This window comes from Ictalurus furcatus, chromosome 1 (assembly GCF_023375685.1).
Source record: "Ictalurus furcatus strain D&B chromosome 1, Billie_1.0, whole genome shotgun sequence".
Lineage (NCBI taxonomy): Eukaryota > Metazoa > Chordata > Actinopteri > Siluriformes > Ictaluridae > Ictalurus > Ictalurus furcatus.
Genome location: NC_071255.1, coordinates 22842321 through 22868829, shown reverse-complemented (window position 1 = coordinate 22868829; position 26509 = coordinate 22842321). Strand labels below are relative to the sequence as shown.

Genomic DNA, 26509 nt, shown 5'->3' with positions numbered 1-26509 from the left:
AGCTTGCTAGAAGGGGTAAGCATTCTTACATATCCGATGAACGTCACTGAACCGGAAACGCTGGAACCGTAGTAAATATAATGCGGGAGTATTTGTGCATGTAGCCATAAGCAGTCGCCTCACTGATGACGTACTTCCGAGTCGCCTGCTGAACTCCGTAGTAACACGTGTGTTACTACAGGGAGAAGAAATTCTCTATTTATTCTTTATTTTCACATAAACGGTGTTCGTGAGTTGCGGGGCACAATGACGAAACCAAAATTCAAGGGGAAATGTTCTATAAATCCGTCCAATTCCAGCAGTAATCCAGGTAAGACCCGTGTTCACCATCCTGGATATCCACAGCTAATGTTAGCCAGCTAACCTTAATGAGTGTGTGTTTAGAAAACGTGCACTAACGCCATTTGCGTTTTATTCGGGTTGGATATGTTCGTGTGTTTTTATAGGGTACATATAGTGCTTTGACTTTAAGATTTAAGACGCTTTGCCAGTAGGTGAACTCCTGCAGTGGATTAATGTGTCAGCGCAGTTTTCTAGCTGATTTAGCAATCGCTAAAAAAAAGAAAAAAAATCCACTTCCCTTGATTCACATGAGTTAAAAAGTCACGTAAGCAGTAAAGAGTGCCTGCGATTGAGCTTATGGCTTCACTAGACATTTACCTTGGTTGTGTTCTTACCTGTTTTCATGCGGGAAGACTTCATTCCCGTATGTTATTGCTTACTGCCGCATGTGCACATAGCACACAAGCATTCATTAATCCCGATTCAAGATACCGCAGCACAACGAAAGCACGTGTGTTTTTGGGGGGTGAAAGATCCTTTCTCAAGCAGTAAAACAATATTTGCGTTCGAGGTGTTCACAAACGTTTGCAGCTGTTTTTGTTGTACTGCCCAGGCGTGTACAAAATCTACAAAGGAATCATCAGCAACAACTCAGTTAATTGTGAGCTATTCAGTCACATAAGTCACATGTTTTTATGTGAGCAGTGGGATAAGTAGACTAGCTCGATCGGAAAGACTATTTTCATTCGTTTTTCTGGGAATTTCTCACGGAAAGTGGCACGTATCCCCTGTTCTTGTCTAGGTTCTTGATCTACTGTGGACTGCATGCAAATGCTAACAGGAAAGACTAAAACTGTAAGCAATAACTTGAGGAGAGATGGGAAAGCTTTCAAACTGGTAGCATAATATGTGAATCTAATCCACAGCCATTAACAGATGAGGACTTTAGACAAGGACTTCAACAGTAAGCCATTTTGGAGAATGACATGAATTACAGGTTATGTTTTAAGGCTAGAATGAAGACCCGCATGTGCAGTCTACACATTTATAAGTCTTCTGGTTATGGATTAATGCAGGTTTATCACCGTACCATAATTTTGACTTTGATGCCTACTTGAATCTCAAAGTCTAATACTAGTGATGTGACACAAACACTTCTCATTGTCTGACATTCATCACAGTGTGTGTTGAACTTATTGCACCATTCTGTAGTGCTGTTTTCATTGTGTTTTGATTTCTAAAGCCCGGTTCACACTGCACAGACAGACGCCGACCGACACATAGACTCAGAAAGGAAAGCCTGTGAGTTAGGTGCTAGGTGCACATACTTCTAAATAGACTGTTTCCATGCAACCAAAAAAGTTGGATTTGTCATAAAACTTGCCTTGGGTGTTATCACTGTTTGCAGAACTAAAAGACAGATAAAATATCAAACTTTTTGGCTATATAAGACTAAGCTAGTTTGGTGTCGGTAGGCAAGGGGAGGCACAACTAGGCTATCAGTCATTACGTTTACATGGACAATAATAATCCAATATTAACCCGATTAAGACAAGAAACTACCATGTAAACAGCTATTTTTGATTACCTTAATCCAACTAAATCATACTCGAAGTAAACACATGTACACACCTTAGTCGCACTTTTAACATCGTGTGGGAATTTTCGGACGCAGCCCATGGCTTCAAGCAGTCGTCTGTTTGCATTTATAGCATGACAAATAATTAACTGCACTCAAAGCTTTTGTAAAATTAAAATTGAAACACCCAAAACTGTATATGGTCCCATAACGAAGACCATATACAGTTTGTTGTGCGTGAAATTCTGGAGGGAACGTCGGACAGCGTGTCGTGGGACAGTCGTGTTTCCCGACATTCTAAATCCAACAGCCGACTTTTAAAAGTTGGTGATTGTCTGTGTTGGTCAGCATCTGTCTGTGCAGTGTGAACCGGGCTTAAGAGCATAAGCTCACATAGCATACTAAATAAACCTGTTCCTTCACTGGGGTGCCCTAAATGTCATCAGTTAATATCTTTAGGTTAAGGTAAAATAGGTGTTTAGGCATCAGATTCCTGTTGTGTTAATTAAAAGGTATTCACATGTAGTATGAATTCCTTATGCAGCTCTGAGCATCAGAGGCAAATTTTCATTAACACATCATTCCATGTCAACATAGTTTTAGCTTATTTAAGTAAACTTAAACATATTAAAAGTATTATATTGTTTCCTCAAATAGTAGTACTGAAAGGTACTGCACTTTTGATTTAGTGTACTCTTCTCTTATACTAAAGGCTTTTTTTTTCTTGCTTTTTTAAAAAAAAAAATACTACTTTCATTGTGGCAGTTTTGTTTAGTTACTTGTGTTCGCAGGCTCTGAGTAACTCACTGCATTTTCTCTAGATCGTGTTAAGGGCTCTGGAGGGAACACCATGAGGGACCGTGCCACTATCAAGCGTCTGAATATGTACAGACAGAAGCAGAGATGGTAAACTTATGACATGCACACATGGCTAACAATAAACTAGACTGTAAATATGCGTTCTGATGTACTCATTGGAGGCTTAGTAGATAAAATGTAGCCTGTATTTTCATTTTATATGTACAGATGTGTATACAGTGCAGCAAAGTACTGCGAAACAACTGTAAGGTGTCGTTTGAAGAGTTCAGTGATGGCAACTTGGCTGTACTCATATTTTAAAAGCTCAATCTTTCAATTGGAAACCCGAGACTCTTAACAGCTAAGCCATCACTGTAAAGGAAGGCTGTTTCCCTATCAGAGAGTCAAGCCCCAAAGGTCTATATGGCAGTCTGTACAGGATCTCACTGTGTGAATTTTTTTGCTGCTGCTTGTTTCAGAATTTGCTATGGAACTTGGCCTTGCCACCGCCCCCCTCCTCCTCCACCCCAGAAAACTAATTGAATTGCAGAAATTGTGATTGCACAAAATTATTTTGTACGGTCTTTTGCAGTGATGTTTTTGGTAAATGAGACCCTTTTAGCTCTATTCATGGCTTTTGGGTGTGTCTTGGCCCAAATCTGCTGAAAAATTTCTGTAATTTAGAAACCTTTTGGAATGTTGTGGAGTTTGTTTGATTTTGCGTTCATTTCTTCAATCGCAAAATTGTGGTGGGACTGAGATGAAGTATGCATGACTTGTATGTGAAAATGTTTACATGGATGTGTAGTATCCATAGAGATGTAGCATATAGCTGAGCCGTATGCTCACAGACATTGGATTATTGTGGTGGGGTGGGGGGGTCACATGGAACATGAATAGAAAATGTGGTTCATGTTTCTTCAGTAACAGTCGAGGTAAGGTCATCAAGCCTTTGCAGTACCAGTCCACTGTGGCACCTGGAACTGTGGCTAGAGTTGAGCCCAACATCAAGTGGTTTGGTAAGTATATCTATCCTCATTTTTATTTATAAGAATTAAACATCAGCGATGCTATAAAAGTAACAGTATGGATATAAATGTGCCAGGTCAAGAATTATCCAACAGTGTTATTAGCTACGCTGCCAAATGAGAAGGTTAGCATGTTGGGCGGCTGTGGCTTGGGTGGTAGAGCGGGTTGTCCACTAATCGTAGGGTTGGTGGTTCAGTTCCTGGCCCACATGACTCCACATGCCGAAGTGTCCTTGGGCAAGACACTGAACCCCAAGTTGCTCCTGATGACAAGCTAGCATCTTGCATGACCACTCTGCTACCATTGGTGTGTGTGCATGTGCCTGAATGAGAACCAGTGTAAAGGGCTTTGGAACCACTAATGTTAAAAAAGCGCTATATACTTGCGGACCATTTACCATATTTCCACTCTGCCTTATTTGCCCTTGAAGACTGGCAGTGCAAAAACATTGTCCTTTTTCCACTTAAAATACATTCAGACTGGCCATGATGATTAAATTGCTTATTTCTATCTTTCCCTGGGACTTGTGCAGCCAATACTCGGGTCATCAAGCAGTCATCACTGCAGAAGTTTCAGGAGGAGATGGACACAGTGAAGAAAGATCCGTACAGAGTGGTTATGCGCCAAAGCAAGCTTCCCATGTCCCTTCTGCATGACCGAATCAAAGCACATGTATGTATACGCATCATTACAAAATGCTTTTTAAAGCTTTCCTAGCCAGCACAATTGTTCATTCTTCAGTTCATTGTTCATTCTTCATACTGCTGCTTATTTGATTCTCTAAAAGCTGGTGAAACTAATGGGACAGTATTTGTTAGTCTATTTGTTAGATACACAATAAGAACTGTCAGAGTACAGACACAAACAGCCATACTGATGATCATCAATGTGGCACCATGGAAATGTTTTTTGTAAGTTTATTTTTTTAAAGTGAGATTAGTAATGTGGGTTATTGCCCTCTTTGGCACTTTTGAGATTTACCTTTGCCAAATCTAAAGAACCAGAGAGATTAAAACATGCTTGAAATAACACAACATTTTGCCTGGTTCCTCATGTTCCAGCAGCAAATGTTGTCTTTGAAGGATTTTTTTCCACTCCTTAAGTGATTCCAGGTGTTTAGTAGGACCTTTTTAAACACTCAAAACAGATTGAAGTGAACGTCTCCTTTTCTTTAGTTCTCTTTTTCACACTCTCTTGTTCTTTATTGTATCTCTACAGGTTTTGCTTTAAAAAAAATTGATGTTATGCCTCATTGTTGATTTTGTTTATTAATGTTCATGTGATGTTTATTTTGGTAAATTTGGTTGTGGTGAGCCTCTGTGACCTCGGACTAGCAGTTGAACCAGTGTATGCTGGCCCTGTCTCGTGTGTGTGTGTGCGCGCAGAGCAGTCAGTAGGACATCATCTCTGTTTTCCTTTTTGCTCTCTTGAAGACATGTATGATGTGATGGATAATTTGATTTTAATCTTTCATTTGTATTAGGAAATTGAAAGAAAAATAGCTTGCATTCATTAATTATGACATTTTATATATTGAGTGCTCTGTCTGTGTGTTCCAACACCAGCTTGACCTTCCTTTTTATTTTGTTTTTAATATTTTCCTGTTTAACTTGGCACACAAATTACTGCTTTAATAAATTGTGTGGTTTTGGTGGATACTTCTATTGTTGGAAAGTTTTGTCTTCTAACTTAAGGCTAGACATGAATAACAGTAACAGTACCAATTAACTGTGCCCAGCATTAAAATAAAAGTACATGCAGATGGGATTTTTAATGTCAACTAAGGTTTAGTTAGTACTTTTTTCTTGTTTTGTCCAAGTACATCAGCACATCCAGGGTTTGAGAGGAATCCGTGAGTATGCGATTAAAATGATGAATGGTAATTTTTAATTTGAAGGAATTTCTATTGATCAACTAAACTGCACAAGAACCTCAGGACTCTAACTCGGCCTCTTTCCCTGAGGTCATGTTTAGGTTAGTTTATAGCAGTCTTTGACAATACTGTGTCCATCCTGGAAAATTGAAGGGTTGGTAATGTTTTGTGTGTGTTTATTTATTTATTTATTTGTTTGTTTGTTTGAATTAATTAGTGCATCCAGAAAGCACTTCACTTTTTCCACATTTTGTTGTTACAGCCTTATTCCAAAATGGATTAAATTCATTATTTTCCTCAAAATTCTACAAGCAATACCCCATAATGACAAAGTGAACGAAGCTTTTTTGAAATCTTTGCAAATTTATTAAAAATAAAAAAACAAAAAAGCACATGTACATAAGTATTCACAGCCTTTGCTCAATGCTTTGTTGAAGCACCTTTGGCACCAATTACAGCCTCAAGTCTTTTTGAGTATGATGCTACAAGCTTGGTACACCTAGTTTTGGGCAGTTTCTCCCATTCTTCTTTGCAGGACCTCTCAAGCTCCATCAGGTTGGATGGGGAGCGTCGGTGCACAGCAATTTTCAGATCTCTCCAGAGATGTTCAATCGGGTTCAAGCCTGGGCTCTGGCTGGGCCACTCAAGGACATTCACAAAGTTGTCCTGTAGCCTCTCCTTTGTTTTCTTGGCTGTGTGCTTAGGGTCGTTGTCCTGTTGGAAGATGAACCTCCGCCCCAGTCTGAGGTCCAGAGCGTTCTAGAACAGGTTTTCATCAAGGATGTCTCTGTACATTGCTGAATTCATCTTTCCCTCGATCCTGAATAGTCTCCCAGTTCCTGCCGCTGAAAAACATCCCCACAGCATGATGCTGCCACCACCATGCTTCACTGTAGGGATGGTATTGGCCAGGTGATGAGTGGTGCCTGGTTTCCTCCAGACCAGACGCTTGCCATTCAGGTCAAAGAGTTCAATCTTTGTTTCATCAGACCAGAGAATTCTGTTTCTCATGGTCTGAGAGTCCTTCAGGTGCCTTTTGGCAAACTCCAGGCAGGCTGTGGCTTCCTTATGGCACCACTACCATACAGGCCTGATTGGTGGAGTACTGCAGAGATGGTTGTTCTTCTGGAAGGTTCTCCTCTCTCCACAGGGATGTGCTGGAGCTCTGTCAGAGAGACCATTGGGTTTTTGGTCACCTCCCCGACTAAGGCCCTTCTCCCCCGATCGCTCAGTTTGACCGGGCGGCCAGCTCTAGGAAGAGTCCTGTTGGTTCCAAACTTCTTCCGTTTACGGATGATGGAGGCCACTGTGCTCATTGGGATCTTCAATGCTGCAGAAATATTTCTGTACCCTTCCCCAGATCTGTGCCTCGATACAATACTGTCTCGGAGGTCTACAGACAATTCCTTGGACTTCGTGGCTTGGTTTGTGCTCTGACATGCATTGTTAACTATGGGACCTTATATAGACAGGTGGGTGCCTTTCCAAATCATGTCCAATCAACTGAATTTACCACAGGTGGACTCCAATCAAGTTGTAGAAATATCTCAAGGATGATCAGTGGAAACAGGATGCACCTGAGCTCAATTTTGAGTGTCATGGCAAAGGCTGTGAATACTTGCGTACATATGCTTTTTTTTTTTTTTTTTTTTTTTGGTTTTTATTTTTAATGAATTTGCAAAGATTTCAAACAAACTTCTTTCACATTGTCATTATGGGGTATTGTTTGTAGAATTTTGAGGAAAATAATGAATTTAATCCATTTTGGAATAAGGCTGTAAAATAACGAAATGTGGAAAAAGTGAAGCGCTGTAAATACTTTCTGTGTGTGTGTGTCACAAAAGTGAGAACACCCCTCACATTTTTGTAAATATTTGATTTATACCTTTTCATGTGACAACACTAAAGAAATGACACTTTGCTACAATGTAAAGTAGTGAGTCTACAGCTTGTGTAACAGTGTAAATTTGCTGTCCCGTCAAAATAACTCAACACACAGCCATTAATGTCTAAACCACTGGCAACAAAAGTGAGTACACCCCAAGTGAAAATTATGTATGACCGTGCCCTCCACAAATATTGGCACCCGTGTTAAATATGAGCAGAGAAGGCTGTAAAAAAATAGTTTTTGTTTACCCTTTTGATCTTTTGTTACAAAAATGCTCTGCTCTCTCATTCATTCATATATATATATTATATATATATATATATATATATATATATATATATATATATATATATATATATATATATATATATATATATATATATATATAAATCTCTTCTAAAGCGTCTTTATAAAAGCAGCTTCTCAAAGCGCTGTACAAAGAAAAAAATTAAAATGATAAGAATAATAATAAAAGTAGACATCAATCAGTCGAATGCAAGTTTAAAAAAGTGTGTCTTAATTTGAGCTTTAAAAATGCCAGAGGTCTGAGCTTCCCTAAGTTCCATAGGAAGAGAGTTCCACAGGGAAGGAGCATAGACAGAAAAAGCTCTTTCACCCACAGATCTTAAGTGTGTTTGTGGAACAGTTAACAGATTACACTGTGAGGAGCACAGTCTGTGATTTGGGGTGTAAGGGATTAATAAAGCAGATGATAAGTAATGAGGAGCCAAGCCATGTAATGCCTTGTATGTCAGCATCATAATTTTAAAATCAACACACAACCTGACTGGGAGCCAGTGCAAGGACTCCAGAACAGGAGTAATCGCATTTCCTAGTCCCAGTCAGGATCCTGGTGGCAGAGTTTTGTACATATTGCAGTTTATTGATTGTGGATTTAGAAATTCTGGCTAAAACGACATTACAGTAATCTAGCCGAGTGACAACAAATGAGTTAATCAGCTTTTCAGCTACAGAGAAGTTTAACATAGGGCACAGTCTTGCTATATTTCTGAGGTATATCAAACAATTGCAAACACAACACAGGTTTATAAAAAATAATTATTGGCACCCCTATGAATTCATATTAGAGCAATATATATGAAGTATATTCCCATTGATATTTTATTCGTACACCTGCGTGCCTAAGAACAGGAAATTGATCAACCATGACTTCCTGTTTCACAGGGGTCTAAATATGAGGTAACGGGCAAAATTCCTTTAATCATTCATAACAATGGGTAAGACCCAGGAATATAGCTGTGATGTGCAGCAGAAGATTGTTGAGCTTCACAAAATGGGAAGTGGCTATAAGAAATAGCACAAGCATTGAAAATGCCAATTTCCTTCAACCTGGAAGAGGACCTGTGTCTATAGTGTCTGAACGCACTGTGAAGAGGATGGTTCGAGTGGCCAAAAAATCTCCAAGGATCACAGCTGGAGAATTGCAGAAGCTAGTTGCATCTTGGGGTCAGAAAGTTTCCAAAACTACAATCCAAGGTCCCTTAAATCACCACAAGTTGTTTGGAAGGGTTTCAAGAAAAAAAGTCTCTAGTCTCATCCAAAAACAAACTTGAGTGTCTTCAGTTTGCCAGACACTGCTGGAACTTCAAATGGCATCGGGTTCTATGCTCAGATGAAACCAAAATAGAGTTTTTTGGCAATGGATACCAGAGGTAGTTTTGGCGCACACAGAGAGGTAGCCATATGGAGAAGTATCTCATGCCCACGGTTAAATATATTGGTGGCTCTTTAATGTTTTGGGGCTGTTTTTTTCTTCCAGAGGACCTGGACATTTTTTTTTTTAATATACATAGCATCAAGGATTCTATCAAATATCAACATATATTAAATGAAAACCTGACCGCTCTTCCAGAAAGCTTAAAATGGGTCGTGATTGGATCTTCCAGCAGGACAATGATCCAAAACTACATCAAAATCAACATAAAAATGGTCTACTGACCACAAAATCAAGGTCCTGCCATGACCATCCCAGTCCCCTGACTTGAACCCCATAGAAACCCTGTGGGGTGAACTGAAAAGGAGAGTCCACCAGCTTGGACTTTCAGAAATTTATGAAGCTTTAATAAAATGAAAATGAAACACCTGAAACTGTATATGGTCCCATAACGAAGACGAACTGTATGTTGATACGTGAAATTCTTGAGTGATGTCGGACAGCTTGGCTTGGGGACGTAATGACGTGTGCCATTAATCAAGCTATGTCCTATAACGTGTAAAACAGGAACATGAAAGGAATATTCTAAAAGCAGCTCATGTAAACACCTTAATCACAATATTGTCTTATTCAGAATAAGGTCAATAATTAGATTACTGCTGTCCATGTAAACATAGTCATGGAAGCAATAAATTGTATGCAGCACTCCTTCCTCTGGTGTGCATTGGAGCCTTCTTGAAAGTCTGAGAATGGCTTGAATTTAGAAGTCCTAGACATCAGACACATTCTTGAATACCACCATTATGTTTTTCCAGGGGAATGGGGAGGGGGGGGAATCAAAATCTTTTTAGGTCTTGAAAGATCTTGTTCAGTTGACCTATGGGTCTTCTACTCATGCTTTACAGAACTCCAAGGTACACATTCTGGACACCGAGACTTTTGAGACCACATTTGGACCTAAGGCTCAAAGAAAGAGGCCTAATCTGAAAGTGGGAGAACTGAAAGAGCTGGCAGAACAGGCTGAGGCTTCGACTCAGGGTTACAGTGCAGAGAACGACCGCAACCTGGTGACTGAGGACAGTGGGGTCAGGTGAGGAGATTCTGTAAATGTGATCCACAGATCCCTGTTTCTGTTCAACATGAATACAAATATCAGTCCTGATGTACTGACAAGGTGGAGGGAAGAACCCGGGAAGTAGAGGAGATTCTGCTTAATGTTATGGAATGTCCGCGAGGCTCAAGTCTTCAGGATGGAGGTTCATGCTTTCAGGTTTCTCAGTAACATGACAAGCTGGATTTTTTTTTGTCTCCTTAACTTTGAAAGAGAAAATAGGTGATGCTGGTAGGGGAATATGTAGGTGCTGTAGTGTCATCAATAGCAGGAACTGACTTCCATGTCAGAAATCCTACTGAAAGTGCCTAGACTTGAGACTCTCCATAAATGTTAAATAAATGTCTCCTGACAGAAAATGTATCAACGATTACGCTTTTCTTTGTTAAACAACCACACATATTCTTAATTTATTTATTATTAGGCTTAGATAATGTGGAGCGTCTGTATTATAAATCCCTGTAAACGAGTTGTTACTATTAGAAAATATAAATGTTAATGTATTAAAACAAGAAAATTGTTATAAGCCATTTACATTAAACTATATTTATATATTTTGATCAATTACGTGACCGTCCTAACTATTGGCATAGCCATGCTGTTATCTTTAAATAAATAAATAACCAACACCTCCTGAAATTTAACCACACTTATACCTTTCCATGTCCCTGGGTGAAGGTGTGCAAATCAAAACTGTTTGATTTAACCAAAAATTATGCTGCTTTTGCTGTAGGGACGAGGTTCGTGAGGAAATCTTCAAGAAGGGCCAGTCAAAGAGAATCTGGGGCGAGCTTTATAAGGTACTTAACTCATTTTTCTAGATGAGGCTTCACATGTGTATGTTTTTTGTTGTTGTTTTTTTCTTTTTATATATACTCAGCAGAAAAAAGAAATGTCCTCTCACATTCAAGTGCTTTTGTTTTAACATAAAAACATTCAACAACTGAGACATAAACTAAACAAGATTCACAGAAATGGAATAATGAGTCCCTGAACAAGGGGGGGGGGTCAATATTAAAAGTAACAGTCAGTATCTGGTGTCCTCCAGCTGCTTTAAGTATTACGGAGCATCTCATCCTCATGGACTGCACCAGATTTGTCAGTTCTTGCTGTGAGATGTTACTCCACTCTTACACCAAGGCATTTGCAAGTTCTCAATCACATCTGGCCAGACACGTGGTTACATGTACTTTTCCACTGCAAGGACGATCAGCTGTCCTCCCTGTAGAACTGTCTTAGGCATCTTACATTACAGACATTGCAGTTTATTGCTCTGTCCACATCTGCAGTCCTCATGCGTCCCTGCAGCAGGTCTATGGCATGTTCACGCAGGTGAGCAGGAACCCTAGACGACATCTGGTGTTTTTCAGAGTCAGTAGAAACGTCTCTTTAGTGTCCTAGTTTATTGTAACTGTGACCTTAATTACCTACCACCTGTACACTGTTAGTGTCTTAAGGACTGTTCCACAGATGCATGTGCAGTAATTTTGTTTCGGTGAACAAGCATGAAAAACACTGTTTAAACCCTTTCCAATAAACATCTGTAAAGCTTATTTGGATTTTACAAAATTATTTTTTAAATAGTCTCCTGAAAAAGGGGACGTTTCTTTTTTTGCTAAGTATATTTTTGTTATTTGAGAGACACAGCCTAACCACTGGCATTTCTCTTCAGGTGATCGACTCTTCAGATGTTGTCATCCAGGTGCTGGATGCTCGGGACCCCATGGGCACACGATCCCAGAACATTGAGACCTACCTGAAGAAAGAGAAACCCTGGAAACATCTCATCTTTGTGCTCAACAAGTGTGACCTTGTTCCCACTTGGGTGACTGTGAGTACACTTCTGTACATGTCTTCTCTCTTTGACGTCCTAAAACTTTCTCTTTGATGGGTATGCCCATTACACCTTTTAACTGCCAGGCTTCAGTAGACTTTCAGTTCATTCAATGCAAGTTCTGGTACTAAGTTCTGGGTGGCTGTGGCTCAGGTGTTGGAGCGGGTTGTCCACTAATCATAGGGTTGGCGGTTCGATTCCCGGCCCACGTGACTCCACATGTCGAAGTGTAAGACACTGAACCCCAAGTTGCTCCTGATGGCAAGTTAGCACCTTGCACGGCAGCTCTGCTACCATTGGTGTGTGTGTGTGAATGGGGGAATGAGACACAGTATAAATATAAGTGCAGACCATTTACCATTATTAAAGCAAGATGGTCTTTCTTTGACCAGGATTTTAGCCTCACATCAACATTTTCTTGTCAGTAGTAATAGGCATGATTCATGTATGGTAAAATTTAAAACAGGCTAGCAAATTTTACAACAGCTGTTAATTTTAAGTGGCTTTCATTTTATAACCTGTGAGGTCTTGAATAAATTAATGAGCATATTTGCTCCTAGCAAACCTATGGAAAATTTGTTGTTGCTGCTTTTAAGCGTCCGCTTGCAGAACTTTTAATGTTGTTTACCCCGTCTTCATCTTGTCAAACTTTTCTTCTCGGTGTACAAACAGGGGGACTGAATAATGGTTTTCAGGGAATTAGTGATGTAGCTGGACCTTTATTTTGGTCTCCTCTGTTTTGTTGTATGACATTAGTTATTGATGTTTCTTTTTACAGTGCAATAAAATTGATTACTTATTATGTGGTACTCTGTTTAAAGATATTGTAGACCTCAGATACCAAGACCTCATTCTCATTTAGTATGTGACCAGTAAGGATATGTTTTTTTGTGTGTTTTGCAGAAACGCTGGGTTGCAGTGCTGTCTCAGGAATACCCCACGTTGGCCTTTCACGCAAGCCTTACCAACTCCTTCGGGAAAGGTTCTCTTATTCAGCTCCTCCGTCAGTTTGGAAAGGTTAGAGTTCACATCAACTATTTTGGCTGTTTTGTATACAAATGCAGTCATTCCACTAAATCAAAATAGTACGAAGCATGAGATGACATTTAAAATGCAGTCATATGCGCCTGATTGCTGTTTCATGCTATCTGGTTCATAAAGGCATCAGTGTTGAGGTTCTGAGAACACCGTGTCTCTCACACCCAACCCCTATTACCACCTTTACAGTTACTGGGATCCAATTTTATTTCCACATCTGTTTCTGTGCTATTTTTGAGGCCCTAACCGTAAAGAGGAATTTGGAAGTACACAAAGGAACGGAGTTAAAATATAAATTCAGCCTAAAGTTATATGACTGAGGCAGACTTTTAGGATTAGGAAAACAACATATGTCGAGGTGCAGCAATCTAATGATTTTTTTTTTTCTAAGGCTTGCCTATCAAAGTGTTTTTTGTTTTTTTTCTTTTCTCTTTGCTTGGTCCCCATTTTAGACACACAGCATGGGGAGAATTTTCAAAAGTAGCTGTTTCTGTTGAGCTTTTAGAAACGTTGTTACGGTGCTGTTGAGAATCTGCTTTTATTTTCATCTGTCTCGGCTGAGATAAAAGCAGAAATCATTTTGAGCGGTCTTTGCTTGCATGGCACTGGGATTTGCAATTGAGTCACTTATTTGCTGTTTTTTTTTTTTCTTTTTTTTTTAATGGTATGTGCTTTTTAAAAAAAAATTTTAAACTTGACCTACTAGACTATTTAGACAGACATAATGATCTACACATCACATACAGACAGTTGATGTAGATGGCTCTGTATTAAATTGAGTTGTTTATTTTCTTTTCTTCTCCAGCTCCACACAGACAAGAAGCAGATCAGTGTGGGTTTCATTGGCTATCCCAATGTAGGGAAGAGCTCAGTCATCAACACACTTCGTTCCAAAAAGGTCTGCAATGTGGCGCCCATTGCTGGTGAGACCAAGGTATGCACTGAAAGAAATTTTATTTCAACATGATGTAGTGCTTTAGTTTACACGCTTTGAGTCCATCCTGTTTTTATGGTTAGAGATACATTTTCCCCTGACGTGCATGATTAATCATCATTAGACTGAGCGATCTTGCAAAACATCGAATACATAATATTCAACAAATTTAGGTTTGTTTATAGCAAAGTACACTGGCGATCAAAAGATTACATGCAAGCAAGACAGTGTACCAGTTCTTGTCATATGTTAACGTTTTGGATGTCTTTAAGTTTCCAGCAGTTTGATTTGAGCTACAACATGGTTGCATTTATGCCTGTGTGAACATGGGTTGTTTACTCCGTCTTCATCTTGTCAAACTTTTCTTCACTGTACAAACAGGGGGACTGAATAATGGTTTTCAGGGAATTATAGAGAGATTAGAGACCAGGTTCAGATTGAAAACAGGCAGCTTTCACTAAGCTGTATCTCTTTTTTTTTTTTTTTTTCTCCTCCCCTCCATCCTTTTTCAGAACAATCTTGCTTGAGATTTCCTCACATTCTTGAGACTACACTGTTCTTGTTTGCATGTATTCTGGGTGTGGTTTTATTTATTTTTTTATTTTTAAGTAAACTACGGTAAGGCATAGGGGGGATGACAGATTACATATAACATTCAGGTACCAAACTGGTATATTGGTCATATACATACATAAATGATACAGATACAGGTCAAGAGGTCAAGACCTTCAGCTAATGTTCACATCAGAATGGGGAGAAGTGTGAGCTCAGTGACTTTGACCATTGCATGGTAGTTGGTGCCAGATGGGCTGATTTGAGTATTTCAGAACCTGCTGATTCCCTGGGATTTTCATGCACAATAGTCCCGCGAGTTTATACAGAATGATCATCCACAGAAACATCCAGTGACTATCAGTTCCCCAGCCTTGTCAACAGTTGAGGCTTTCTTGGCACACACATCTGAGAATCTTTGCTGATGACATGCACCTCTTTATGGCCACAATTTAACCATCTTCTAATGGCTACTTCCAGCATTATGTCAGAAAAAAACAAGTCATCTCAAACTGGTTCCGTGATCATGACAAAAAGTTCTGTATAACTCATTGGCCTTCCCGCTCACTAGAATTGAATCCAGTAGAGCACCTTTGGGATGTTCTAGAATGGGAGATTCACAGGATGAATGCGCAGCTGACAAATCTGCAGCAATTACGTGATACAATCAACTCAACATGAACCAGACTCTCAAAGGAATGTTTCCAATGCCTTGTGGAAGCCATGCCATGAAGAATGGAGGCTGTTTTGAGAGCAAAGCAGGGTACTACCCAGTATTAGTATGGTGTTCTTAATAAAGTGACCAGTGATTGTATGTATATCTGTTTATCATGTGCATGCATAATATATTCACACATGCTCATGCATACGTATGTATCCATTTACACACCTATGTATATACCCACAAACATTCTTATGCTTTGTTATAAAAAAAATGAATTCTATTCCCCCAAGTTAAAAGGAAGCATTTTCAGACTGTATATGGCAAGAAATTATAGAATTCATCTTGTTGTGCCTTAGCTAATTATCAGATAGTAATCAGCTAATTAATCTTATTCAGGTCACTTGGATGAGTATTTTCCAATGGCTGTAACTGTGGCTGGTGAGCAACAGCAGCCCCTGCAGAACCGATGAGCCTTAGTACATTATTCAGAAGTTTTACTAAAGGCAGGTCAAAAGGCCATTAACTGAAACAATGCCTGAAAGTAAATGTGCTTGCCACTGGGTACTGTTGTAATTTTAGGCCCCATTTTTATTTAGTTGTGCATTTTCCACAATTTATAAAAGCACCACAGGGCAGCTTTATTGTCCTTTAAGGAAATGAGATGCTTAGGGTTTCCTTCGTCACATAACAAGCATGACTGAGCCCCCAGTCTATTACTTCAGAAGGTCAGAGCCAGGATACTCTTACAGCCTAATAGTTATTTAATTTTTCATGCATTTCTTTTTTTAGGTATGGCAGTACATCACACTAATGAGACGCATTTTCCTGATTGACTGCCCTGGAGTTGTGTACCCCTCTGAGGACAGTGAGAGTGACATTGTGCTGAAGGGAGTGGTAAGTTTGCCACTTTCAGTCTGCTTTCTGTTTACTGCTCTTTTTGACCCCACCCGATCATTTTGTCTTACATCCATCGTGCCTCATTCCTAGGTCCAGGTGGAGAAGATCCGTAACCCAGAGGATCACATCGGCGCCGTTCTGGAGAGAGCAAAAGCTGAATACATACAGAAAACCTATCACATCCCATCCTGGAGCTCTGCTGAGGATTTCTTGGAAAAGCTGGCCTTTCGCATGGGAAAACTGCTCAAGGTGTGGCTTCTGACTGAGCACACGGCACGCTAAAATACAGTTCCAACTCCAAAATTGTTTGCTCTGTTTCTCGCAGTAAACAAGCCCAAAGCTCCGATACACGCATGCATGCCAGCGGAAGCAGTAGAACGCACACCATGGTTGGAATCTGTCTGAGCGGATATGTGGGTTTTTACTCCCGATTGTTTTGTTAATGAAAGCATGCTTTTAACTATGCAAATGTTTTTCATTTAAAAATGGGGAGTAAAAGCTAAATGAAAAATAATTGTAACTCCTGCTGCTTTTGGCTTGTGCAGTTTTGTCGAGCAGTACAGTATTTGGAAAGAATGAACCTTGATGCAGCGCATCGATGGTTGTGAAGTTCACACGGCAAAAATAGTAGAAGCGACTTGTCCTTCATACTTCAGACTAAATCTTTACAGATTGTTTGTACAAACTTACAAACTGTAGTCTAATACAAGGCTTATAAAGCTGTTAAACGTTTTACTTTTGTGTGTCCAGAGGTAGTTGAGAGTGGCTCCTTATTTAGAGCAAAATCTTCTATGCTTTTAAGTGTTCAGCCATTCCACAATTTAGTCTATTGATTTTTGTGTGAGCCATGGTATTAGCAGCTGCTTTGTTTTTTTTTTTTACAATGTAGGATTACATCTCTCCCCCAGTCCTAAATGATATTAAAAATGTTGGGCTGAAAGACAAGCTTCACTTGCAGCAACTTTGCTTGGCTCCTGTTGGATCAGGTGTTAATTAATTGTCTGTGAGAATACAAATGTGTTTTAGTATTTAGAAATGCATTTAGTATTCAGAATTGTTTCTGTTTAAGCAAAGTCTTAAATATTAACAAATACCTAAATTAATTTAAATACCTAAAATAATACTTGGTATTCATTTGTGTCTGCTGAGATGTTTGAATTGCAGGCTCTCAATTTCTCTGTTGTGCTTCACATGCAGGGAGGAGAACCTGATATGCCCACTGTCTCCAAAATGGTGCTAAATGACTGGCAGAGGGGACGCATCCCCTTTTTCGTCAAACCGCCTGGACCTGAGCCAGATGAGGAAGTAAGATAAATACAGATACTGTATTCTGATTTCAGTGGTACCCTTGGATCAGGGCAAAAACACAAGCTTAACACACAGCAAAATGCACTTCATAACATGTTGGTTGGTATCTGGCAATTTGGAGGCTCAGGTTTGAGACGTGGCCAGCAACTTTTGGCTTGTTGAACAGATAATTTGGTGAGAACCTGCTGATTTATCCTTGTTGTAGAATTTTTCACTGAGATTGTTTTGGCTAATTGGATAATGATAGCCGAGCAGTGAACAACTAGTTATATGAATTTCTGTGTATTATTGTACTGTTTGTATGTGTATTTCATCAACCAATTTACATGTTTAACAACCATGAGTGGTGCATTTGTTTTCTACACTGACTCTTAGGCTAGAGTTAGTTAGCTCCTGCTTGTAGCTTCAGTGAATGGCTTGTGCCAGCAGTACGCTGAGAAATTACATTACAGCTGCCCATTCAACTTCATCCAGTATTTATATTTTAGCTAACTAGCTAAAATTAGATAACTAGTTCAATTTGTAGGCTATGTGCTGCTTATGATTCTAACAAATGAACTTCACTATGAGTTCTTTCTGATTGTGTATGGACTTAACACACCTGACCTATTAATCTACACAGAGAATGGTGCAGATAAAATTCATTATGAAGTGTACTTCTAGGACTAGCATTTAGCAGTATTTCTCCGCCAGAGAGAGTAATTTTTTTAAATCTTACAACCAGTATCTTTTAATGATCTCCCTGATGACAGCCGAGAACACAAAGAAGAGGCACAGGTCATGACCGGAATATCTACAAACGCCTGTTATTTCCCTAACATTTTCTATTTTACCTCATCACCAACAAGGTCAAAATGACCCAAAATAAACCTAATATCTGCAATACAAAATGTTTTCAGTGATTTTCATGGTTACTAGGGAAAGTGATCCAAGCAAACATTTCAGGCATAAAAAATAACTTCTGGTATTGTGATATTTTTTGGTAAAACAGTTTGAGTTATTTTGTCCTGAACAGAATATATTTTGATGCATGCCAACAGACCTTATAGAAAGAAGGCATTGTTTAATTCTCTCCAAACATGCACACATTTGAATGTAAATAAAGTAGACACTCCTGAACCTATATTACATTATCCATGGTTCAATTGTGGGTTGTTTTTGTGACAACTGTTCATACCATTATGATTCCACCCAAAAATACTGTTTATGTTGGAAATATTACAGTCTGGGTTGAGGAGAATAAATGGTCGGCATAGTGAATAACAAAATAAATAGATTTAGAGTCTGACTGACATTTAAACGGGGGAAAAACAACCTCATTGCTTAAATCTCCCAGCTGTAGAAGGTCATTGTAGGCTATCCAAAATATTCGGTTGCCTCACAAAGTGAACACGAAAAAGCAGAAGTAACATAATTTCCAGGTCTTATTTATATAATCTTATAAACTGAACAAGCAACAGCAAAATATTTATTATATTTCTATTAATCTAAGTTTAATGTGGCACAGACCACAGTGAGTAAATGTATACATTTGATGTGAAAAACACAATTTGTATATGCTTTCCTTTGAGCATTGCGATATTGTGTGGTAAGTGCTTCTTATTTTTTGTGTCAGTTTTATAACTATAGGAATGTGATCCTAACTGACTCGCACAGATTTTTTGAGGTCAAAAAAATACATTATTGCGTAGAATTATCATTGTAAGGGCCTAAGGAAGTGGTCTTTTGAGTTTTGAACCAAACTGAACATAAGGGTAAAATATAGTTGCAATCATAATTATTCAACCCCAATTGCAAATCGGGTTTGTCAAAATTTATAGACTCTCAGCGGTTTTCAATGAACAAATCAAACAAAATCAATTCAAATAGTTAAACACAACGAATGCTTCAAGTAGTTTCCTCAAATTCAACTGAAAATGAAACTTGTGATTTCTCCAGTCTCAAAATTATTCAACCCCCTGAACAGAATCCCTCACAACAGCACAAATATGCAAAACAGGTGTTGTCTCAAGCACACCTGATGCAACTAATCAAGGGCTTCATTAGTTGCACCAGGTGTGTTTGAGCTGGAACACATGAAATACCTGAACTGGCTAGGGGCAGAAAATGTATGAAATACATGGACGGGGCAGAAAAAGGAGAAGGCAGGTTGTGAAAAACTCTCAAGTGACTGCAAAAGACCTGCAGCAAGACTTGGTGTCAACAGGCACTGAGGTTTCAGTGAGCAGAGTAAGGCGTGTACTAAACACAGGTTTCCATGCACAAGAAAAGTCGGCTCTAAATCATTTAAATAAGCCAAGGCAGTTTTGGGATTCTGTTCTGTGGAGCGATGAAACAACTGAATTTTTTTGGCACGATGGCTCAGCAGTATGTCTGGAGAAAGAAGAATGAAGAAAGAACACTCTGTCCACAGTCAAGCATGGTGGTGGCTTGGTGATTCTCTGGGACTGATTTGCATCCTCTGGCACTGGAAACCTGCAGTGTGTAGAAGGCAAGATGGATTTATTGAAGTATCAGGAAATCCTAGGAGAGAACTTCATGCCGTCTGTGAGCAAGCTGAAGCTTGGGCGTCATTGGACCTTCTTCCAGGATAATGATCCCAAGCATACCTCAGATTCCACCAAGGCTTGGTTGCAGAAGTCCTGGAAGATTCTACAGGGCCATCACAGTCATCTGACTTGAACCCTGATTGGCCAATTGTCATAATTAGGAGTTAATGAAAGTGTGGTTGTTAAAGGGCCTACTTTTTAGCCCTTGGTACGATGGGGGGAAAAACCCAAGCAACTCAACCAAGACCTCAGGGGGAAAAAAACTGTTGAAGTACACAAGTCTGGTACCACTAGCATCTGTACAAACAGTTGTATACAAATACAAAAATCTTTGGGTCATGGATACTGTGACGTTAAGGAAAGAAGCATGAATTAACTTTCCGGTCCAAAAGGTTCAACTGAACCCCAGGACGACAACAAAGGAATTGGTAAAGGAGATGGTGACCTCGGTTACCAAAGTATGTACATCCACCATTAAGACAGGCCTACATCATAATGGCCTGAATAGCTGTTGGACGAGGAAGAAGCCCCTACTTTTAAGACTGGCATAAAAATGCCAGATTGGAGTTTGCTGGTAATCGCCAGCCTTTTGGAGGAAGTGTTCTCTGGTCAGATAAAACAAAAATTTAAATGTTCAGCCATAATAATCAGCACTATGTATTGAGGAGAAAAAGGGTGAAGCTTTTAATATGAAGAGCACCATCCCATCTGTGAAGCATGGTGGTGGCAGCATCATGTTGTGGGGGTGTTTTGCTGGAAATGGGACTGGTGTACTCCAGAAAATAGATGCCATCATGAGGAAGGATGATTATCTAATACTGAAGCAAAACCTCAAGACATAGTTAAAACTTGGTCATGACCGGGTCTTCCAGCAGGACAATGATCTTAAGCATAACTCCGTAGTTGTGACAAAACTGGCTTAAAGACAACAAAGTCAAAGTATTTGAGTGGGCATCACAAAACCCTGACCTGAATTCCACAGAAAGTCTGTAGACTGAACTGAAAGTGTCAAAGCAAGGAGGGCCACAAACCTGACTGAGTTGCACCAATTCTGTCAGGAGTGACCAATTTCAGGAACAAATTCCGGAAACGCATTGTGAGAAGTTGGAGGAAGGCTACCCCAAGCATTTGATTTCAAGTTGAAGTAATTAAAAGGCAGTGCCTCCAAATACTAACAAACTTTTGACTGACAAAAAATTTTATATAGTAAATAAAAGCTGAAATAAATTTGTCTCCAAACTACTGTTTCAAAATGACCTCTTCTGGAAATAAAGTAGATACTCTAATTGACTTGACACAGGAAATGTAGCATAACATGAAATGTGTGGAGTTGTGAAAAATGAATGAGCATCTTTTAGTTGAGGAATATGAAAACTTTTGGCCTCAACTGTAAATTGCATGCATGGCATAATAAACTAAAATGGCATGAATTTTGTCCTTCCTCACAGGCAAAAGCACACCTGCCAATGGTGGTAAGTGCAGTGGAGGCAGTTTATGAAGACCAACCAGAGCAGCAGCACACTGAGATGACTGAATCCAATGAGCTTGATGCACCGCTGCAGCAGAGACAGAAACAAGAACATGAGCAAAGGATCATTGCTGGTGTCAAGCAGAACTTCGGCAAAATTAATGTAGCTCCCGAATTCAGCGAGGAAGATCTTGTACCAGTGGAGATACCTGATCTGCCAGACTCCTGTGGATCAGATGTGGATGACGAAGAGGCAAATGAGGAGGAAGAGGAGGATATGGGTGACGGTGGAAATGCAGAAGAGGAGAGTGGAGAAGCAGAGGAAGGAAAAGAATTACCTGCAGCTGGCTGTTCTTACAGAGCAGCGGCCAAGACTACACGCGAGATGAACAAAGAGTTGGACGGGAAGATAGCCAAATTGAAGCATTTCCTGGACAGCGCCAAGTCCAAACGTTTCTCCACCATTCGGTCTGTATACCCCTTCATTTTTCTCTCTTCCTCTCTGTTTTCATGTGTGCCTCCTTTTCTTTTAACAAGGTTGTGTGAGGCCATGCAAGCAGGGTTATGTAAGGTGAACACTCGTGCTCTTTCCACCTCAAGACTCCTTTTCTGTTCGCTCTGGCAGGAGCCCTGGACTTGCCTAATGATTTATGACGCATTGTATAATGTTTTTGTGACATTACATTGTTTTGTTTTTCTGGGTTTTTGGATCTGAATCAATCTTGGAAGCTCTGGCCATGATGATATGATGGGTGGCCTGTAAGTAATAAGCTGTCTGCTTTTGTTTTCAACAGAATTCCTAAGGGCCTGTCGGAGAAGGTTTTTGTTTCAGGTGAAACGAAAACAAAACAGAACATAAAGAAGCCACAGCCGAAAGGTGAGCTAAATTTAGTAGTGAAGGCACCACGTATGGTTTTTTTTTTTATGAGTATGTTAACCATGTATATGAACAGCATTAGTTAATGTACAGATTGTACTTTTAATTAATTTGATTTAACCTTTTTTATGAGTACCTCCTGAATTTTTCTGAATACATTTTATGCACACTAAGTATGAATAGCTGACCGAACATAGAAGTGACGTGATTTTATAAAAACAAACCAGAAAAAGCAAGCACACACTTACAGATCTGTTAGTGGAGCCATACTGGAGACAGGTTGATGGGAAGAAGGAGGTTTGGAGTTTCAGAGTAGTGAATATTCACACTAATTGTTGTCCCTTTTGTTCTTTAGCTGCGGTACATGTCATGAGGAAGAGAAAGGCTCTCGACAGTGAGGAGCCAGTGCAGCAGAATAAGCTCACATCAAAAGAGGTACGTACTGTTCTCCCGGCACCCCACCGATGTCGGGCATTTTCATGCGTCTACTTAGACACCACAAATTGGTTTGTGCTCTTATTATAATAGTATATGTGTGCAGAGAATGTTTCTGGTCTTCATGAAAACAAATGATAACCATAAATCTTCTCTCTCGCTTGTCTTTTTGCTTTAAACCTCCACAGAAAAGAAGGATTGACCGTGCACAGAAGATAAAGAAGGTTGGCGTCCGTTATTATGACACACACAATGTTAAGAACAAAAATAAGAACAGGAAAGCACCCACTGAAGGCAATAAATGCAAAAGAGCTAAGCGATAAAGCAATTTGCTTGGTCACAGCTGTATTTCCATGGACTTGTCTAGTTTGGAACAGGGGATGTGAGAGATGGAGATGTATAAAAGGAGGATCTGGAATTGAATCAGAACTTCTTAAATGCACTTTATTCAATGCACCATCCTTCCACAAAACAATGATGTGGTTTCACTCTAAACCCCAGAACTGTAAATGACACCCTATTCATTTTAATAATTTCCTTGTTTTATAATGTCCTTGTTCCACAGTTCTGAAAATCTCCATCACAGGAGAAGTCATCAATAAAGTTGACATGGAAAAATGTTGTTATATTGAAATATATTAAATCAGTTGAAGTCTGAATTTATTTAGAAATAATCTGATGCATAACACTTTTTTTTATTATTTCTTTGGGGCAATGATTGCATCCAACTGGGTCTAAAAAAAAAAAAAGGAGATAAGGAATTATTTTTAGATGAAGATATCAGTGTCTCAGTCATTTGTCTTAATGGTAATTTATGGCTTATAAAAGGCATACCTTCAGTTGCTGGTTGGTGCGGTTAAGAAACTGGATCTCCTCAGTGTGCTTCTTCTCTTCAACCTGTCGCCGTTCATTTTCTCTTCTCTCAATTGCTTCACACTTAGCCTTCTGTTCATTCACCTGTCTTTCCAGGTCCCTCTTCTCATTCTCCAAGTCTGCAATCTTCCCAAGTTACAATTTCAATTACAGACGATATATGCAGATACCATAATATGGTTATTAAAAAATGAAAATAAAAAATGAAAGAAGCAGGGATGAACAGCAGTGAATACCTTCTTCTCAGTGTCTGACTTCTCTTGCTCAGCCTGCAGAGCTTTCCTCATGCCGAAGGCCACACTGCTCTCATACAGGGTCTGATAGGCAGCAATGGTCATGCGAATCTCATCTCTCACTCGTAAAAGCAGCACTCCTCTCTCAGCACAGTTGATGGTCACTTGTCTGATGAGCTCATCTAAATGACCATTTTATTATTTATTTTTTAAGAAATTGGTATATTTTAGAAAGGAATGCTTTTGAATATGTCGCTAATTAAGTTTTGTACTAAATTTGTAAGATGTTGCTGGTTTTTCACAATCTGGGTGTGTCAAACAGCTGCAGATTTCATGCAAGCAAAAAACTAACAAAAAACCCTTAATGATTGCACCCAAAACATTTTTTCGCTGATGTGTTAGCACTGATAATGGACTCGGTCTCCTGTTTGTTACGAATAATGTACGAATAATGCAGATTACGTAATCCTGTTTTAATGAGTCCTTTCTTTAACCCACCAAAGCACTGTGTGTAGAGCTCTCTACGGACAGGGCAAATGCCCGTGTCTCTGGCCTGTCTCTGCTGCAGTTTGAGATCCAGTTCCTCTTGCAGATGAATGACGTCTGACCGGGTACATGGCGTGCTGGACACCTGCTGTACCCACAGCTGATTATTCTCCATCCATTCCCTGCAACAAGTTCACACAAGCACTCAGAGTGTCACATATTAGGACAACTATGGAAGAGCAGGATGGCCTTACCGTGGTGGTAGGATGGCATTAAGAATCTCCTCTGTTTGCTGTTTAACGGCATCAGATGAAGGGCTTTTGGGTTTGGGTGGAGGTGGAACTGGACCAGAGAGGGCAGGCTGCTGGGGACTCGCCTTCAGAGACCGAGCCTTAGGTTGAAACTGTGTGAGAGATTCTCAGTGGAAATATTGCTGGCTGGTTTCAGGTCAATTACAAATTTGTTACCATGAATAAAGCAACACAGTAGTCAGCTGTCATCAGCAACAACTAAACAGAACTCCCTGATATTGCTTCAAGTTAGTCTCATATGGAAATGAACATTTTACAGTTGGTTATATGACTAACACATATATATGTGTATGTATATATGTGTGTGTATATACATGTATATATATATGTACATGTATGTATGTGTGTATATATATGTAAGTCATTCCTTTCAAATGCTATTGAAGTTAGAAACTTGAATAACAATGTCGTATGTAACTTTAGAGACGGTCCCTTAATTTCCGCATATCCGCGAATATCAAACGTCAAGCCAACTTTATTCCAGTAAATGCAACTAGCATATTTGTCTCTGGTTATACTTAACTAGCAAGGATTGCACCTAGCGCGAGTCAGCGTTACCTTTGGTAATTTCTTCTCGGTGTTCTTGCTCACCAGCTCCGGGTTGTCATACTTCAGCAAAGACTCAGTAGGAGGAATCATGGTCAGATTTTTGTTTGTTTGTTTTTCAGTTACGTCTTCGATTTAAATGAATTAAACGTCTCAGGAAAGCTTCCCGTCCGTCTAGCAGAGCTCGTTGTTGTTTACGGTTACTATGGCAGAGTACCGCTGAAATCACCTTGGGCTCGTAAAATATACTGCACTGTATTATTTAAATATTGCAAATTCTGTTTAGTGTACATTGTATTACATATCCATAGCACACAGTATATAATATATACTTGTATACTCACACACTACATTTCTCTATTCTATTCAAAAGTCCACAGTTCAGAAGAGCAAATAAGTCATTCAAACTACACTTGCAAAGAGACTGTAATTGAACTAAACTTACAAACATGTCACTGTAAGGAGATCTTATATCAGTACAATACCATGTTATATCAACAATAACATGCAACAAAATTTAGTGTAAACAAAGTTAGCATCCATGAGTAAAATAAACCCTTTCTGGTAATGCAGGACAACTGTTCATGTTTGAGTTTAAATAATGCTTACAGTCATTTTGATGCCAAAATACTTGTGTGTGTGTGTGTGTATATCTATATATATATCTATATATATCTATATATATATATATATATATATATATATATATATATATATATATATATATATATTAGTCTACCTATAAAAATATATATACTCAACAAAAAATTAATGTTTTCTCACATTCAACTTATTTTATTTCCAGCAAATTTCTTAACATGTGTAAATATTTGTATTAACATAAATACATTCACCAACTGAGACATAAACTGAACAAGATTCACAGACATTTGATGAATAGAAATGGACTAATGAGTCCCTGAACAAAGGGGGGGGGGGGTCAATATTAAAAGTAACAGTCAGTATCTGGTGTCCTCCAGCTGCTTTAAGTATTACGGAGCATCTCATCCTCATGGACTGCACCAGATTTGTCAGTTCTTGCTGTGAGATGTTACTCCACTCTTACACCAAGGCATTTGCAAGTTCTCAATCACATCTGGCCAGACACGTGGTTACATGTACTTTTCCACTGCAAGGACGATCAGCTGTCCTCCCTGTAGAACTGTCTTAGGCATCTTACATTACAGACATTGCAGTTTATTGCTCTGTCCACATCTGCAGTCCTCATGCGTCCCTGCAGCAGGTCTATGGCATGTTCACGCAGGTGAG

The 26509-nt window shown here is 39.3% G+C and overlaps 2 protein-coding genes across 2 annotated transcripts; one reads left to right on the top strand and one right to left on the bottom strand.

Annotated features, from left to right (window-relative positions):
* Positions 1–102: 102 nt before the first annotated feature.
* On the top strand, positions 103–23409 carry gnl2 (guanine nucleotide binding protein-like 2 (nucleolar)). Its single transcript, XM_053632948.1, has 16 exons — positions 103–310; positions 2683–2767; positions 3584–3678; positions 4221–4360; positions 10030–10214; positions 10969–11035; positions 11908–12066; positions 12973–13086; positions 13913–14041; positions 16047–16151; positions 16245–16403; positions 17352–17459; positions 21460–21947; positions 22274–22356; positions 22712–22791; positions 22980–23409. Exons 1-16 carry the CDS (start codon positions 247–249, stop codon positions 23112–23114), a joined length of 2196 nt encoding a protein of 731 aa, XP_053488923.1. The 5' UTR covers positions 103–246; the 3' UTR covers positions 23115–23409.
* dnali1 (dynein, axonemal, light intermediate chain 1) lies at positions 23405–25834 on the bottom strand. Its single transcript, XM_053632962.1, has 6 exons — positions 25253–25834; positions 24638–24786; positions 24396–24565; positions 23901–24079; positions 23626–23790; positions 23405–23525 (listed from the first exon to the last, which is right to left on the bottom strand). Exons 1-6 carry the CDS (start codon positions 25331–25333, stop codon positions 23490–23492), a joined length of 780 nt encoding a protein of 259 aa, XP_053488937.1. The 5' UTR covers positions 25334–25834; the 3' UTR covers positions 23405–23489.
* Positions 25835–26509: the final 675 nt, after the last annotated feature.

Bases quoted from the DNA above. Each gene is read 5' to 3' on its own strand.
- gnl2 (XM_053632948.1), top strand. From the start codon at position 247: ATGACGAAACCAAAATTCAAGGGGAAATGTTCTATAAATCCGTCCAAT. The intron at 16,152-16,244 runs GTAAGTTTGCCA...CCTCATTCCTAG, and splicing joins ACATTGTGCTGAAGGGAGTG to GTCCAGGTGGAGAAGATCCG. The intron at 22,792-22,979 runs GTACGTACTGTT...AAACCTCCACAG, and splicing joins ATAAGCTCACATCAAAAGAG to AAAAGAAGGATTGACCGTGC.
- dnali1 (XM_053632962.1), bottom strand. From the start codon at position 25,333: ATGATTCCTCCTACTGAGTCTTTGCTGAAGTATGACAACCCGGAGCTG. The intron at 24,566-24,637 runs GTAAGGCCATCC...AACTTGTTGCAG, and splicing joins AATGCCATCCTACCACCACG to GGAATGGATGGAGAATAATC. The intron at 24,080-24,395 runs GTGGGTTAAAGA...ATGGTCATTTAG, and splicing joins GCTCTACACACAGTGCTTTG to ATGAGCTCATCAGACAAGTG.